The 18,680-nt window shown below is 36.2% G+C and overlaps 1 protein-coding gene across 3 annotated transcripts in view; it reads left to right on the top strand.

Annotated features, from left to right (window-relative positions):
• Positions 1-1,264: 1,264 nt before the first annotated feature.
• The window catches only part of znf217 (zinc finger protein 217), a 61,230-nt gene continuing 43,814 nt past the window's right edge, over positions 1,265-18,680 (top strand). Inside the window, exon 1 of one of the 3 annotated variants that reach the window (XM_073061631.1) lies at positions 1,265-1,346. In XM_073061631.1, the coding sequence (XP_072917732.1) occupies positions 1,281-1,346 (66 nt within the window). In that variant the 5' untranslated portion in view covers positions 1,265-1,280. Of the gene's footprint in view, positions 1,525-18,680 lie in introns of all 3 variants that reach the window. The other 2 variants (XM_073061633.1, XM_073061632.1) reach the window with 2 other exon arrangements.

The raw sequence follows: 18,680 nt of genomic DNA, 5'->3' as shown, positions 1-18,680 counted from the left end.
TTTTTTTTTTGCGCTATTTACTTTGTAATTGATAGTAATTTAATGTCTTTGCACAGTAGTGCTGCCACAAAATAACAATTTTTATGTCCTATAAGGCGGTGAAAAAGTCTAATTCTGATTCTGAAATTCTTTGAAGAATGAATGTAAAGTTTTTGTGAAACTATAAAATCAATGATCTGTTGAGATGTTCTTTGGGGATACATTGGGGTTGGAGGGATGGATTAACAATGTGCCATGGGGTGTTTTGCAGAAGATCTTTAAGATTCTTTACCTTGCAGATTTTTAGCATATGCCTTCAAAATGATTGTGTAATAATATCAATGACTGAGGCTAGTGAGAACTGAACAGCATATGAAGGTGTGAATTCAAATGTATATAATTGAATTGCTGAATTCAATGTTGAGTCCAAGATGATGGTCCTAAATGATAGTGAATTGTTATTCACAGGCTCATTTGGAATATGGTTGAACTGCACTGCACTTTCTCTATATTCTGCATTTTGTTTTCTATTTACTACCTCGATGTAGTCACACATGGCATATTCTGTCTGGATGGCATGCACAATAGAAACTTTTCACGGTATCTTGGTACGTGACAATAATCAGTATCAGAATCAGCTTTATTATCACAGACATATGTTGTGAAATCTGTTGTTTTGTGGCAGCAAACCAATGATAATACCAATTGATGAATACTGAAGACAAAGAGGCCAGAGATTAATTGAGATGGAGAATTAAAATAAAAGGCAATTGGAATTCTTGCATGAAGATGTTCTCTGCAAGGTATCAGCATTATGTGAATTTTCTTTGGAAATAATTTCCAAGTTTCTTCTAGACTGCTTGGACTGATGGATTTCCATAGATTTTCACACCTTTGCGGTTGTGCAGGAATTGGCGAGAAAGAAAGCACTAAAAACGATTTGTGGATACTTATTGAAATACACTACATCTGTGTAGAAGAGCTAATAAAGTTGTATTTAAAAGTTATAACATAAAAATAAACGTTCCAAAAGAATCCGTGGCGAAAATGCAGAGAAAACAGTTCAGTGATTGATGACACAAAGCTTTGTTACTTCAATGTTCATGTGATTGTAGAGTCCAAAGTTTCAAAACAAATTCTAGTGAAGAGGAGGGCATAAAATAATGATTTAATCCCTGATACATCTCACTTCCTGCATCAGTATGTTTCCTTCCTCGCCACTCAAAAAACTGGGGCAGTGCCTAGCAGGAATGTGAGACACATCCACACACATAAACAGATCGAAGAGCGCGCCCGCGCACATGATGGATGGTCGGCGGCGCGCTGGGCGTGAGAGCGCGGTAAGGACACGTGATGCCAGGCGTTGGGTGAGTGAGGCGGTGCGAGCGCTGGAGTGATATCGGTGGAATATAACACGGCAAAGGGAGCAGCGAATAACTGCAGCGCAGGCAGCGGAAGGTAGGAGGGGAGCGGAGTAAATAAATAATGAGATAGCTTGGAATAAAGGGCTTCAGGGAATGAGTCCAAACAACACAGGAGAAACAGGTCAGTCAAGGCAGGGATCGGTGTGTATGTATGATTTTTTTTGTGGGGGTTGCTGTAATCGAATATATATAGCTGCATTTAAACTTATCTTTAAATGTTATAAAGTGGGGATTATTCTTTCTTGTAAGTACCTTTAATTGGAAACGCCGTCTACTTGTAATGAGGATTTCATTCGGCTACTGTATAGAAATACATCAGCAAGAACTCCAAACAACAAAAAGTCAAGGGAGTCTGAACTTGGTTACGCAAAAAAAAACCCTAGGATTTCTTTCTTTCTATAACATATACAGTATATATTGTGCAATAGAAGAAAGATAAACAAAAATAACTTCTTTTTGGTAATAGGAAAGGAATAGGAGTTCTCGCGGTATTGCTTGACCAAGCTGTGTTAATACTAAGTTTAAAACGAGGAGAGTTTTATTAATGAACTGTGACTTGAAGGTCTGAGGGAGCCTTGTTAGTCATTATGAAAGTTCATTGATCGCTGTCAGTTTCTTTTTGTTTCGTTTGGATTGCGTTTGTGTCCTTAGTGGACGATGTTTTCTGAACGAGCAGATTGTATACAGTGATCAATAGAGGAAATACAAATGGATAACTTTTATTTTTTTAAAGGGGGGTACCTCAACGGATGTCCTATTATTAATTGTCTTCAGAGTCATATGGTGACGATTACTGTAAATTATCTGCTTTATGTATGGGGTAATCGGATTTTTTGGGGGGGTAGAAAAATCAATCAGAATAACGCCCAATCTTATTTTCAGAGGCAGTTCATGGGGGAAGATTGTAGCTTTTAACATTCGTTTTTATTCTAATCAGCAAGTCCGGGATCACATGGTCCAGCATTATGTTGACTGTTGGCCGCCTACCTCTTATCTTGTGAAGATCTTTAAAGGAACTTTTAAGTGGCGCTTTTTTTAAGTACTGTATCTGTTGAATAGTATCTAAGAAATCGGTTGAAAATGGAAGGTTATTTAGACTTTATCTGGTGGGAGCAGGCAGTGACTTGCTGACTAATACCATGACGGTATGGTTGGGGGTTGTGTTAGGAGAAAAGGTAGCAAGCACAATGACATGACAATAGCTTGAATGCCTTCACGCCATGTTTAGACATGTGTGCTGAAAGTCGCTTTTGAACTGTACTGTAATTTTTTAACGTAATGATTAAAATGCATGGAAGTATTTATAGTACTTTATACCGAGCAGAACTAATTAATGTAACTTCGCAAAATAGTTGGATAGCGTATTGCGAAAGAAAAAGCATCTCCATATTGCTTTTGTTGCATTCTTGGTTCCGTTTTAAAAGAACAGAAACTGCTTTTGAATCTTGGCCACTGGGAATAACTTCCGTGGAGCGTTTTATTTTCAGCCTTTTTAAAAAAAAACTTTTTATGATGTGTGAAATAGCATAACACTTTTAAACAGTTAATTATAATGACCATGTTTCCTTTCCAATAACGAATGGTACAAAATAACAGATATGATAGAAAATGGAACTTTTTTCTCCACTCTGGAAGAGGCTTACATTGAAAACCAAGGGACCTCATTATAGATTGGAGAAATAATTAGTTACTAATTGACCAGAATCAAGGTTGCTGAGCAATTGTTCACAAATTTGGGATAAGGGACACCTGAACTGAGGAATCAGGAAATTCCAGAGAAGTTGTAATTTTGTTTTTTTTTTGTTGGTCTTATTTTCACAACCTTGATTAGAACTTCTAGTCTTTTTTTAACAAATGTCACTGGCACCAGATAGGTCTCCTTCAGGGTTTGGGTGTTTTTAAAAGTCTCAAGGTTGATTTTTTTTTGTGTACTTTAAAAAATTGGCTTTATCCATGTGTTTAATTGGAAGTGCTTGTTTTAGGAACAGTGGTTTTAAATTTCAGTACTGTACTTGTTTGCTGACTACATACATGCAGTACAGATGAAAGAATCATTAAAATCCTTTTAGAGCTATTTAATAAAACCACAAATTTAGCAAATTATGATATTTGTGCATTTTGAGTTAAACATAGAACAACCTGATGTGTCAGTTTGCATTAGTATTTGGAGCCAGAACATTGAATGTCTATTCCAAAGATGCTTTAGGTTTTAAAATAAAAGCTGTTTTGTCATGCCAAACCTTTTCCCTGCTTGATGTATGTACAAGTTTTGCAATGCATGCACTTCAGCTATTAATTTGCATCCTTTATGCCATAGCAATACTTTAAGAGAACCATGTCAATTCAAAATATAATGGAAGCTACTCAAAAGAATCTACCAACTAGTATCAGAAAACATCCCACTGAAATAAATTATTTGGTTGTACATGGCTGTAAAGGTTTTAAGTATAATAATGTAGTCAGAATATGGACCAGGAACTGAAAAAATCAGTTTTTATCTTGTGGGTTTAGTCATGTGTAACATAAAATTAGTAAACCTTTTGTCCCTAGAATTGTAATTTTTTCCATTTCCTTATTTTTTTACTGACATTAGTTTCTAAATCCCCTTTTAAGTATAATGAGGGAAATTCTAGACCCCTTATTTTCTCAGTCTCATATTAAAGTAGTGCTGCCATATGCAGAATCAACAGGATTTCATTAGATTCTATAAATTCTATTGGTATTCAACTACATTTGTAATCACTCTCAGTGCAAATGGTTGTAACCTCTCTTCCTCCCCCAATCCCTGATAGTTGTAGACTTTTCCCAGTATGATTCAGTGATCAAGGAAGTGCTACATTTGTTTACTTTCATGTTGAAATGAATGTCTTCATAGACAGAATAATGATTACAGCAACACCATTGTTGCAGAAGCCCTGGAAAAAAAAAGGTTAACCTAAAGGTCCAGAATAAAATTCAGTTGCTATTTGTTTTTGTTTTTCATTGTTCAAAGTAATGCATGATGTGACAAGTCCTCATTTTGTTTGGTTGCAGTATAGAATACTCTAATCTCTCTGTAAGCCATAGAAAGCAAATATATAGCAAAACCCAACTGCCTTGTTTTAACCCTAGTTTCTTTTCTGCTCAGTGTAAATATAAAACCCCGACTTCCTGCTGAGAAGAAGTGTTTTACAATCCAAGAGCTGTGCTTTCTAAGTAAGATATTCTCAGTTGGAAAGTAGTATTCTCATTCAGCCCAGTAAGCAAAATGTCTTGATGTAGTTCTGCACAGGGTTTGGTAATAATCGTTATGTTTCCAGTGACTTCTAGCAAATTCCTTGATACACAAAGATTTTTTAAAATTGTAGTTGAGTCTTGGAATAGGATGAGGAATGTATGGAATCGGGACCCAGTCTGGCAAAAGTATGGCCCTTCATTTTATGGGAATATAACACTTTTTGTATATTCATGTGTGTGTAATAAATAAACAAACATACATATATATATATATATATGTACACCAGATGTAGACTTGTATTTGAAAATGGACACTATTAAGGCATCTTGCTTTTGAAAAACTCCAAGATGTCACCTTTGTATTTATGAAAGAACAGAGAAATTTGAAATATCTAGTTCAGTAGCCTTTTTTAGTGGGTTGCTTTGTATGTTGAAGTGGTTACTAGGCTCTTTCCCACCCTTTCAGAGCTGTTTTTGATATACAAGCAGCCTCCTGTGTTTTGCCGTTAAATTAAAAGCCACATCTGTCCTTCACATTAGGCATGTCAGCCTGCCTGTTGGGCTTGTGGATTATGACCTTGGTGACTTCATACACTTATTGAAAATGTAGATGTGCCTTTGCTAGTATTAGACAGCATTTATGTTTGCATTACACATACATCCTGTACCGCATAAAGTTTTGGGTTTAAACAGTTCCCTAAATTAGAAGCTTGCATGCTTGTCTTTATTTCTCTTCAGCAGTCTTGGTATGTCATGTTTTGTTGGGGCGTATCTCTTTTGTGGGAAGTTGGAGGTTGATCGCTCTATGTTACTACTTTGTACTAGTTCACCTTGCACTGTTCCAGTCAATCTTATTTTCTTGTATTTTAAACTGCCCATTCAGTGTTTTAGCTGCCAGTAGATTGAAACAGTAGCTGATAAATGTTCAAGCTGTCAAACTTGGAAGGTTTGATTGCTCACTTGTATTTCTGACTTTAGCTCTGTGCAAATAATACAATAGGACTTTTATACCTTTTACACTAGAAGTAACCCCACCCATGTATATCATTTGATGAAATGACTGTTATGCAAATTCCATACAGGTTGAACAAGAATTAAAGGCCCATTAAACAAATTGTTTAAAATACTTTAAAAAAAATTCTACATGAAATGAAACATAAATGCAAAATATTGTAATTTAGAAAAACTGGTAATAGCATTTAGAACTAATTCAACAACTCAAGTAATTCCCTATTCTAATTGTGCATTAGTAGTTTAGCAAAACACTTGAGGGTTATCTATGTAAATGCAAATAAGAGTGAATTACTGTGAGGCAGTGTTAAGTAGTGTTTTTAAATTCAGCCTTAACACTTTTAAGGACAAGAATATGTGACACTCAACACATAATGCCTAGTAGCAGTTTTAGTTGTAGACGTTAGATCAGTTGTGAAGTCATTTTATCGTTGAGCAATATAAAACCAGATAAATCTATTCGGTTTCACATTACCCTCTCTTTCCTAAATTAAATGTGCCAGTAAGTTGGGCCTTTGTGTCAAAAGTCCCAGATCTTAAAGCTAATTACAAACATTTTTAATTACAATTTTAAGAATAGTGGCAGTGAATTTTGTTCAGAATTCTTGTTCAGCCACCCATTTTAGTTTCCTATGAGTTTGAGCTGATCTGAAAACATTTTTGAACTAAATATTCGAGTATTATGTAAGTATGCAGCAGTCATTCTTTCAGATTATCTTTTTATAAATGCTACTCATCTAATTAGAACGATTTTATCCTGCAGCCAGTCATAATGAGTATCAGCATTATTTAACCGTATGAGAAAATGCTAACCCTCTGCATCCACTGTACTGCATGAATGTGTGGATATGCTTACAATGTAATCCTCTTGATCACTGTTCTTGAGTTCATGAAAGTTTCATTTGAGGCTTCCAGGAGCTGGCATTTGGGTGTTAATAGAATATGGGCTGCTAGTAAACCTTATGTGATTAAAATTTATAGTTCCCATTAGTTACCCTCTTTGATGTGGCTCTTATTGTATAATGTACAAAAGAGTGAAGGAAAGTCTTTGCACATTACTCTATCCAAACATTTTTCTGTTCACTTGCTGAGTGCTATCACTTTTTTTGTAGTTATAGATATAAGAAGTGAATGCAACAAATGCAGTGCTGTCAGGAAATATTTTTAAAACAAATCAGCACTAAGTACCACTGAACCAGCAATTGCTACAATATTTTAATACCAGTTTTGCAGCACCTCAGATCTGTTTGCATCACAAATGAATATGACTGATACTTCCCTTGATTCCTTGATACCAACTTCCTCTTCTGTTCTGTCCTTTTGATCTCTTAACTAGATATTGCCTACTATAGCACATTTTAAAATCCCTCTAGTGCAGCAATTTTCTACACTGGGTTGTTTGTCACATAATCTGTAATCTGAATCTGGCAAGAACTATAAAAAGTGCAGAATCCAATATTCTTTTTACTATGGGTTTTCAGCTTTAATTGGAATAATGCATTGGAAATTAGTATGTCCTTAGTAACACAATTTTACTTGTAAGTTTCACAGAAACTTATTTAATTGGCATCACTATGATAGGATAATATAATTATTTCAAAAATATTCTTGAGGAATTTGGTAGTCTTCTAACCTTTATTCTAGTTTCAGATAAGTTACAATGAATTCCTTGTCTTTATTTAATTCTTCAGGGCTGCTATTCTCTCTCAATGTTCATGTTGGGGTAAGATTTTATAAGCAACATTCACAACAATATCTCTTAAGTAATCATTCTTTTCTTTGTGGCATACTCAGCCAGTCACCATTTCCTGTCTAGCATCCATATAAAGTGCCAAAACGAATAACTGCATTGTGACCTGTAGTTGTAATTTTGAATGATTCTTTCCTTATTTGTCTAGGGATACTGCTGGCATAACATCTGAGAAACTGGCTAAGATTGTCACATTGTGAATTGACTTTGAGATTTTTTTTTATTCCTTGACAAATTTTGGTAGACTAATAAAAATTCCTGAGGAAATTTTGACATGGGATCAGTAGCTGGGAGAGAGCTTGTGGTGTGAAAGGTAGAAGGAAATGCATTGACATTGTACCTGATGTAGTATTTTAATATATTTTCTATTTTAATTCAAATATTATTTTAGCTGGGTTTTGACTGTATACTGAATATTAATCTGTTATGTTTAATCAGTTTCATTTGCTGTATTTTGTTCATTGCAATCCAAACCAACATTGAAGTGCCTGCATTGATCATTCTAAATTGAAAGTCCACCAAATCATAGATGCAGCTGAAAGTTTGACTCTTCATTGCCTAAAACATCAGGTAAAAATGTTTCAGAATGATATACCCTTAAATAATAGAAGATATTTAAAAATATATCTTGTAGATACCTTCACTTTTTTAAACGTGAAACTTGCTATGGTCAAATGCTAATATTCTCTTTACCTCTTTGTGGTGTGCTTGCACTTTAACCTAAGCTCTACACGTTATTTTAAAGAAATGCTTGTAAGTTCCTATCAACCTTTTTTTCAAAAAAAAGTTTGCTGAAGAATATGAATTAGTAATAAGTTTGTCACTGAGTGGCTGGCAGATCTTGGCTTTTTTTATAAGGTACAGCAGACAACAGAGAGCATCCAAGTTCTTGGTGGGTTCTGTTTGTCTTCATCTCAGAAAATTATGTGCATGCTGTATTGGCATTGAAACATTTGTTTCCTGGTTCATGGGCAATTTGAAAGCTGCTGCTTTGTTCTGATCAGCTCCTTATCAATGTAGAATGCTAATTTTACATTTTTACTGTGCTGGTTAGAGTTTAACATCTGAGTCTTGTGTTATGCTGTGATTAAACTATTAACTAGTCAGTGTGATTTCTTTCCATCCCACCCACCCAGGAACCATTTTAGGTGCATATTGCTTAGGCATGAAGTACGTTTTTTGTTCAGTTGTCCTTCTAAGCATAATTAGAATATGATCTAGTATAATGTATTGTGTTCATTAGCTTTACTGTTGCATATAATACCTTGGTCATCCTGATATAGAGTTGGGAGTAAACAAGACTCCAATGGTATTCCTAAGGATTGATTACTTGGTTTGGCACGAGTGCTGCTCACTATTAGTGTAGATTTAATACTATTTATGACACCTTCTGAAAAAGTATTTCAATATTTTTGTTCTAACATGTAACAGAACATGGGCATTTATCTTGGTTACATCTATATAAAGAAGGCATTTGATTCTCATTGGAATTCCTTTGCACTATATATGTCATCAAATTTTATTTACAGTCTTTATGGTACCACCTTTCTGAGGAGGGATGTTGAAATATCCAATAATTTGGAGTGTGGCGGAGCATGGCAAACTAAGTATTTAGTCCTGAAAATTGGCATTAAGCAATATGTTGAGTTTCACTCAGTAGCTTTTTTAAAAATTCTACTTAAACTCAGCTTAAAGCTGTCTTGGATGAGCTTGTTGAATACACGCACTAGGACTGTGTAGCAGTAAGTAGAGAGTGAAGTTGAGTAAAGCTATTTAAAACTCTAGCGAGTATGTGGTTCTAATAATGGATAGGGAGAAAGCAAACATGATGGAACTGGTGTATTCAAGCAGTGGTCATTTCATGCATAGAAAATCATTAGGTTTGATTTCAATCTTGTGATTTTGCAACAAAAGGATAATTTGTGCTTGATAACAAACTGTTGTATGATAACAATAGGAGAAGAAAGTTGGAAAGCTTTAACTCCTTTTTTTGAAAGTAATGTTTGTGAAATTTTGGTTTGAATTTCATTGATACTTCCTGTAAGAATTGCCTGCTTTCTCAAAACAGGGTGACCAGCCTTCTGGTCTGTTTTCTACCACCTTTTGTGGAGGCCATAGATTGTTCAGAAAATTGAGCATTTTGGTGCAGAGGGGAGACAAGTTTTTCTTCCCCACTTACAGTGGAAATTTGTATGGTTGCTGCCATTCTATGCATGAGGGACTTGGGATTTATCAATGATACATTGTAGAATGTTAACTTATTACAGTGCAAAATTTAGTATGTGTTGAGATAACTTGAAGTTCTAGTGCTTTGTCTATTCTTGACCATCACAGAGCAAATGTTGAAATACATGTATTTGTTTCTGTTAAAAATACTGCATATCAGCAGAATAATTGATACAAGGTGTATTTTTTCCCTCTTTCTTCACTCCTTTAACATCCAATTTCATTTTTACCTGTAACTCTTCCTGCAATTCATTCTTGATGTTTAAAAGTAGAGTGGTTCATTGCTGCTGAGCTTCCATTTTAATTTTTGGCATTTCTATTAGCTTCTGCACACAAGATTTCTGGGCAAATTCCACTACATCTATTTTCCCTATCTCAAAATGAGGGGTGGTTTGAAAACAGTAGTCCCACACCATCTATTTGCATATAGTCATAACCAAACATGTATCATGATTGGCTTGTGTCTTTAAGCACCATGTTAGATTATACTTGTTATCTACAGGTGGTGGCAGTATCAGCTTTTCATACCAAGGTAGCTCCCGACATGTTTTCAAATCAGATTTGACACAGTACCATATGTTGCAGAAGATGACAGGTTGTTTGGTTGGAGAGGTAGATTTTAAGAAACATTGTAAAGGAAGCAGTACATGAAAATGCTTAACGAAGGAACTTAAATTTAGGGTTTTGACCACAGAAAGCATGGCTTCTGAGTTTGAATTTGGGCTTGATCAGGAGGCTAGCATTATAGGAATACGTCTGAGTGTTGAAGAACTAGAGGATTTCAATGCAGAGGGAGGCTCTAGATTTTAGAGGGATTTGGAATGAACCAGGACTTGATACATGTCAGTGATGCCCAGGATGAACAAAATTGGATATGGATTAGCACATGGATAGTAGATTGTTACTTGACCTCATTTCATAAGACCATAAGGTATAGGAGTAGAATTAGGCCATTTGGCCCATCAAATCTGCTCTGCCATTTTATCATGGCTGATCCATGGTTCCTCTCAGCCCCAATCTCCTGCCTTCTCCCCGTATTCCTTCATGCCCTGACCAATCAAGAATCTATCAACATCTGCCTTAAATATACGTATAGACTTGGTATAGTATGGTAGATCAAAAGGGGCTGGCTAGGAGTGCTCTGGAATAATTCTTCAGAGGTAATAAGGAGGGGTAGGTTCACCCATCGGATGCATGGAGTCGTGGTTCAAAACTTATTTTGGGTTAAGTATTCAATTCAGTTCTGCAGTTGAGAAAGGAATGGAGTGAATATAATTTGAATATTTATTTGGATGAAAGTTTTTTTTCTATTACTACATTTTGAAGAAGCTATCTGATAACTTGCAACAGCTGTAATGATCAATAGAGGTAGTTTCCTGTTTGCTTGTGGGAACTGATATTGCTAAGAAGTTATGTCTGGATGAGAAAAATTGGTAATGTGTATGGGAACGCCTGAACCAAAAGGAAAGACAAAAATCAAAAACCTTTCTTAGTTCGTCAATGATTTCCTGTATGTTTATTTGACTTACAATATTTTGAAATATTATGTTGTCAAGTGTATTTGATATGGTTCATGTCTACATTACAGTTGCAGATATTAATTAAACATTAACCTAGACAAAATTCTGGAGGAACTCAGCAAATCAGGCAGCATCTATGGAGAGGAATAAAAAGTTGACGTTTCAGACAGATCCCTTCATCAGAACTGGAAAGCCAGAAATTTCTGGCTTCTTCACCCTTCCTTTCCAGTCCTGCTGAAGGCTCTCTCTGAATTGTTGACTGTTTGTTCTCTTCCATAGATGCTGCCTGACCTGATGGGTCCCCTCCAGCATTTTGTAAGCATTACTCTGGGTTTCCAGCATCTGCAGACTCTCTTGTGTTTATGAATTAAACAATAATTAAACGTTAATATGGTAGTAGAAAGTAGACCATAAGATATAGGAACAGAAGTAGGTCATTTGGCCCATTGGGTCTGCTCCGCCATTCAATCATGGGCTGATCCAATTCTTCCAGTCAACCCCACTCCCCTGCTTTCTCCCCATACCCTTTGATGCCCTGGCTAATCAAGAACCTTTCTTAGCTCTGCCTTAAATGCACCCAGTTACATGGTCTCCATTGCCGCACATGACAACAAACTCCACAGATTTACCACCCTCTGATTAAAGTAATCTCTCTGCATCTCAGTTCTAAATGGACGTCCTTCAGTCCTGAAGTCGTGCCCTCTTGTCCCAGACTCCCTTACCATGGGAAATAACTTTGCCGTATCTAATCTGTTCAGGCCTTTTAACATTCGGAATGTTTATGTGAGATTCCCCCCTCATTCTCCTGAACTCCAGGGAATACAGCCCAAGAGCTGCCAGACATTCCTTATACAGTAACCCTTTCACTTCTGGAATCATTCTCATGAATCTTCTCTGAACCCTCTCCAGTATATCAGTCAGTATATCCTTTCTAAAGTAAAGAGCCCAAAACTGCACACAGTACTCTAAGTGTGGTCTCACAAGTGCCTTAGCGAGCCTCAGCATCACATCCCTGCTCTTTCTATATCCTTAAGAATGAATGTCAACATTGCAAACACCTTCTTCACCACTGACTCAACCTGGAGGTTAACCTTTATCCTGCACAAGAACTCTCAGGTCCCTTTGCATCTCTGCATTTTGAATTCTCTCCCCATCTAAATAATAGTCTGCCCATTTACTTCTTCCACCAAAGTGCATGATCATACACTTTCCAACATTGTATTTCATTTGCCATTTTTTTGCCCATTCCCCTAAACTATCTAAGTCTCTGTGCAGGCTCTGTTTCCTTAACACTACCCGCTCCTCCACCTATCTTTGTATCATTGGCAAATTTAGCCAAAAATCCATTAATCCCATAGACCAAAGTATTGACATACATCATTAAAAGCAACAGTCCCAACACTGACCCCTGTGGAACTCCACTGGTAACTGGCAGCCAGCCAGAATGGGATCCCTTTATTCCCACTCTATTTTCTGCCGCGCATCAGCCAATACTCCACCCATGCTAGTAACTTCCCTGTCATTCCATAAGCTCTTATCTTGCTAAGCAGCCTCCTGTGCGGCTCCTTAGATTGATGTACATTGATGGATGTCATTCTTGATGTTGTATATTGGAAGCTGAGGCAAATAATATGGAACTACATCTTGTGTTTTAAATTTGCTTATTTTGAGAATATCGTAAACGCAAGTGCTTGAAAATAATCCATCTGTGAGTTTAGGTGAAATTAGAATGATACAAAATTTTAAAAGTAAATATTACAAAAATTCAAAAGCACATCATGTATAGTTCAGTGATCTTTTAATCAACTATTTGCAGTCTACCTTGTATACCCTACACTGCGGGCATCCTTCACTGACCAGGGAGTGCACTTCATATTGACGAAGGCAGTAATTTCTTTGCTCTCTCAGTTACAAACCAAGTAATTGGAGTGTTATCCAAACTTGGTACATGAGAAGCAGATGATTAATCAGCAGTTACCTGAATTAGCAAGTTGCAGTTGTGACATAGGGGAACCTGGCTGAACCCCACAAGCATCAGTTTGTCAATGACCAGCTAATCCACTTTAGTGATATTGATGGAAGGATGAGTTCACTAGGAGAACTTCCCCTAAGATATTACAATGGATCTTTTGCATCCATCTGACAGAGTAAATATAGCTTTGGCTTCATGCTTCATCTGAAGAAAAGTACCGCCAACCTTGTTGTGCTGCCTCCCTGCACCCCCATTCAAATGTTAGCATATTAACCTAGATTTTTTTCTTTGTACGTACTCCAAAATCTAGTGTGAATATGAACAAAGCCAGTTGGTTACCGAAGATATGTCATGCATAGTTTAGCAATGTGTCTATTTTGCCAACAATTTTGTATCTGTAAGCGTACCTGTGATTAATCATTGCTGGAGTTCTGGTGCTATTTCTGGCTTCAATTTGCAGCCAGCAATCTTTTTGGACATTTTTTTGGGTGAATATTTTTGATGATAAAGTTTTAGGACTGACCTCAAAGTTGAAGGCAGTGTCAGCAGGAAGAATAGATACAGTGTTCATGTTTTTCCAGTATATTAACAGTATTTCCAGTTTATTGTTACAATGCAGTTCAGCAGAAATGATGCTGTCCTTGGAATGTGGAATGCAAGGAAGTTTGAGATGTTTGCAGCATATCTGTTTAAAGCACAGCTGGTGTTAAAAAGTCAGCTCTGCTTGGCTTAGGTTTTGATCAGTTTGCCTCCTTAATGAGCTTCCAACTTCAAACCTGAACGAGATACGTAATATTTTTAAAGATATTGGAATTCATGTCTGTGCTAAATCTAGAAATATTTACCAGTTTATCATATAGTATTTAAACTTCGCTGTGTTATGCTACTGACCACTCACCAGAGTTACTTGTTTGGTTGTTGCACTTACTTTGGAATATCTATTATCATTGTGATTGAGTAAGTCTTTTTTAATTGGGAAGAAAGGGGGAAGAATGGACTTTCCAGTCCTAATGAAGGGTCTCAGCCTGAAATATTAACTACTTATTCCTCTCCATAGATACTTCCCAACCTGCTGAGCTCCTCCAGCATTTTGTGTGTGATTTCCAGCATCTGCAGAACCTCTTGTGTTTGTGTTTAATTGCTCAAGTGGAAAAATTGTATGGTGTAAATGTGTCTAGTGATGTTTCAGAGTCACAGAAAGATGATGGCTGGCAAGCCTTAATTGGTCAAATCAAGATAATTTTTGAACTTCATTAATTTGCCAGATGCAAGGATGCCAATTACCCTAAGAATGTATTTTTGAAACAAAAATCTAAGCAGGTTTCCAGGTTTGCACCCAGAATTAAATATCAATAATATTTGTTTGAGAGCAGAGCTATGTAGGCCCTTGGACACCGGTTTTCCTTACATGAGGATGTTAATGAATGAGTTAAGTGTTTAGCCCAGTCTCTCAGTCATTTTTATTGATGCTATTTTATTGCCAAATATTTTAAGAAACTGAAGTTAAAATTTTCAAATCCATGATTGAGAGAACCTGAACTGTTCAAATCCAATTTCATTTGGCTTTCAGAACATAATAGTGTAGAGACTAATGTGAATTCTTATCTACTTAGCATAATATTTAATACTAGCAATCCTGATGGGTAGAATAATACTAGCAATGCAATTTTGCACACATTTTAATTTGTGGTTTTACTGTACTCCATCATCCTGTTAGTGTCCTCCAGTTATATTTGTTTCTGTATTGAAATACTTCAATATAAATGTAATCCCTTGTGTCCACATTGAATGTATTGAATATACTGAATTTATACAAACTTGTGAATTGGTTGGTGCACTAGTTCAAAGTTCTCAGTTCTTTGCACTTCACACCCACAATTCTGCAGTTCTTGTTTTCTTTCTGCCCTGTGCAAGTTCCTGTATTCCATTGACTAAAAGCTATATAGTTCTACAATTACGCCCACCTTTTGACCTTGCAGTGGCTTTCAACTCCCCTAAAATATGAATCCCTGGACACATTGGAAAAAAATAATTTGGTTGCTTTTGAGGAAGGCATGAAAGAGAATTCCCACACTTGAATGTGATTTCTTAGCACATATGTGGTGAATCCAGGATTGAATTGACAAGAGGGGTTCCAGAAGCTTAACAACTTGATATAGAAGGCTGATAGCCTTGGGTATTTTTATTTCATCCTTCAACCCCTGGCTATGTCACACTTGGTTAGTTGTACTGCTGCTGTCACAGTATTGGGTGGGGGTAGAAACTAACTAGTTGAGTAATCAGACACTTAAGAAATATGTGATAAATGAGTTGTGACAAAAGGCCAGGAAAATAAAATTAAAGACTGTTTCCTGCTTTTAAGCCATTGAATTAGTTCAATATTTTTTCAGTTTGTTAATCCACTCTTGAAAGATCTAAAAGTTTGAGATGGGGAAATATGAATTTAATGTTGAAATTGGTATGTAATTTCAATGGAGTATTTTTATTGAGTAGGCAGGGTGGGTACTTCAGTATCTCTCTGTGAAGTAATTGCTTTGAATCCTGTAGAATATTGGCACGCTACCTTGGATATTGACACCTAAATAGTTTAGCTTCTGTTAAATGTGAACTGAGTTATTTGAGGAAACATGCTAAATAATTCACAATTCAATTTTTTTATGATTTGAAGCTTAGTTATAAAGTGGCAGAATTTTGAAACATAGCTTTCAATAAGAAAAATTGATGGTAAACTTTTTTTATTAGTTTTACTTTGAGTAGTATGTGGGTGAATCAGACTTCTTTCTCAACCCCTCTCCTCACCCCCTGTAGGCTATGTACTGAATGTCAGATTAGGTGCTAACTGTTGAATTGTTCCATAACCCTGCCTATTTTTCTATTCTGCCACTCTGTATTTAACAAAGATTTTTTTCCTGACAGATTTCCTGTCAACATTTTGAGCTGCCTCCTGGTTTATACCTACTATTTTTCCAGCTTTCTTTGAGGAATCCCCGATTGGTGGAAACTGCAAACACAGATGTGTAATTGTAATTTTTAGTGAGCCATTACAGTTTGTGTAGGAACTAGTTCTCCAGTTAAAGATATAGAAGTACAGGAAACATGGCTGGCTTTGTTGTATGCTTCTCCCATTTTTGTAAATGGTGCAGATTGTTTGATTGCTGTATGTTCAAAGTTCATTTAGTAAGAAGCATTCAAAATTGAGTAAGTACTGCCACTAATTCAACTTCAAATTTGCATAAATTCTTTGTTGTCTAATGGTGTAATTTGTGTCTTTCACATTGTATGTAAGAAATCTTGAGTAATATATTTCTTTAGCCAATGTTTTTGAAAAGTCATTATACCAACAACGTAAGAATTATTGGCATATTTATATTCCAGTTAGTTGATCATATATTTTACACTTTGCAACATTTTAATAGCAGCAACATCAGTACATCAAAGATATTTTAGTTCCTTTGCTAACATTGTGGACAACCTTGGTAATCATGCTCTTTTCTAATAAGTAATAGGAATATATTTCACTACATTTTGTATACATAATGCTCTCTACTGTATCAAAACAAAATGAATTGCTTTATGGTTAGTTGAGGCCACACCTATTTGTGTACTATGGTAAATGAGTGTGGGGAGAAAGAATTACCATACTTTGACTCTTCTGCTATTCATTTTTTAATTGTCATTACTTGAGGTTTTGGTCTCTGCAGTTTTTGACTAATTTGAAGATTGACATTAGAAAATTTTACTTATGCTGGGTGTGGGTTTTTAGCTTTTACATTGGGACTGTTCTTATTCTGATTTCTGACACAACGTTAAGCTCACCCCTAGTGTTTATGCGATAGATTTCAGACACTATATTTTGCTAGAATATTTTGTTTTGAGGACCTGAGAGAATGGCACATGACAGAACAACTGGATTTAACAACGTATAGTGGGAGCTGGGTCACCTATTTAGTTTGTCATAATGTACAATGACATTGGACCCTTATCAAAACAGTTTTTCAGTTTGAACTAGTAAATTGTTTTCTTCAGTTGAATGAGATTATCACTAAATCCCTGGGATTGGATATTGTGGCCATATTTCAAATACATATGCAAATATATAAAAAGTCAATGCATCAGTTCCCAAAGATATCAACCAGGCTGCTTATTTTTTTTTAAAAAAATCCCCTTTAAAACTCTTCCTTCAGCATAAGCCAATGCCCTCTTGTTTTGTTACGCCTACTGTGAGGAGTGGGCAGAGGAAAGAACTCACTATCTACCTTCTCTGTGCCTCATTTTTATTAATTTGTATAACTGATAGGCTCTCTCGGCCTCTTTTTCTCTAGACCCAGCCTATCTAATTGCTCTCTCCCCCCACCAAACACCATATCCAAACTCCTCTAATCCATACAGCAGCCTGATGAATCTCTCCTCTGTACTCTTCAGCAAAACACATGCTTCCAAATGTGCAGTGACCAGAAATAAAACAATTTTTGCAAGTAGTCAAGCCAATGTTTTGTCAAATTGCAACACCAACTTTTATATTCTATGCCCTGACCATTGAAGGCAAGGGTGCCATTCACCAACCTGCAGTATATCCTTGTTTCTGGAAACTATCAAATGGAATCCGTAAGTCTCTGTCAAGTCCTCAGCTACCTACCATTTTCCATATAATGACATCCTAATTTGATTGCACTTCTATCATCCCTATGATGTGAGCTTCAGATTCTTGTTTTTCTCCCCTCATTCTTTCACCCCATTAATCTTTTGCTCTGTTCTTTGTTCTCTCTCACCTTTTTCCCACTCATAATTTCCTAACAGCCCACCTCAACAATCTCCTCTTCCCATACCACTTCCAGTGCATCTGTTTTGGATACCAGTAACTCTGCCTACTGCCCTGCAAGTATTACCTAGTGTTATGCTGTGGGTCCTAGAGGAAGGAGGATGAACAGATCTCCAGTGTGTTTTGGATTAGTTGTTTATTCTGCACATGGATCTCCCTTGTTATCAGATTAAACAAAATGCTCTTATTGTGAAAAACAGTGTACCTTCCCAATAGCTTTAATTTCTATCTATAGCTGATGATCTGGTGCTAATACAGAACATGTACCCATTGTAAATGCAGCCACGTCATGACGAAGGGTCTCAGCCCGAAACGTCGACAGTGCTTCTCCTTATAGATGCTGCCTGCAAACATGTGAAAACCAAGGTTTTCTAACACAACCAGGAGAACCTAGGCTCATTGTGCAATAACATCTAAAAGGCTTTACCAGGTAGGGCTGGTTGAACCTTTTCAATGAAATTGGACACTTTTGTAGGCAAAGGAAAATGTTAGAATAAAAGTTTCAGGGTAAATTGAATTTCTTAAGCACAGAAGTTATGGGGCAAACAGCTTTTATGCTGTACACACCTGATTTAGTAATTTGTATGAAATGGATGATTTTGTTTATAAATGGAAACTACTTTGCCTGAAAATCATAAACTGCCAATTTTAATACTGTATGTTAGTTTTATTAAATTCTATACATTCCATTTCATCCTCTTAGACTTTGTAATTAGAAGATGGGTTGAAATCATTTCTTTGTTTGCATTTTTGTGATGTGTTT

Source organism: Hemitrygon akajei, chromosome 11 (genome assembly GCF_048418815.1).
Source record: "Hemitrygon akajei chromosome 11, sHemAka1.3, whole genome shotgun sequence".
NCBI lineage: Eukaryota > Metazoa > Chordata > Chondrichthyes > Myliobatiformes > Dasyatidae > Hemitrygon > Hemitrygon akajei.
The sequence above is the reverse complement of the archived record's forward strand: the minus strand, read 5'-3'. Positions and strand labels throughout refer to the sequence as shown.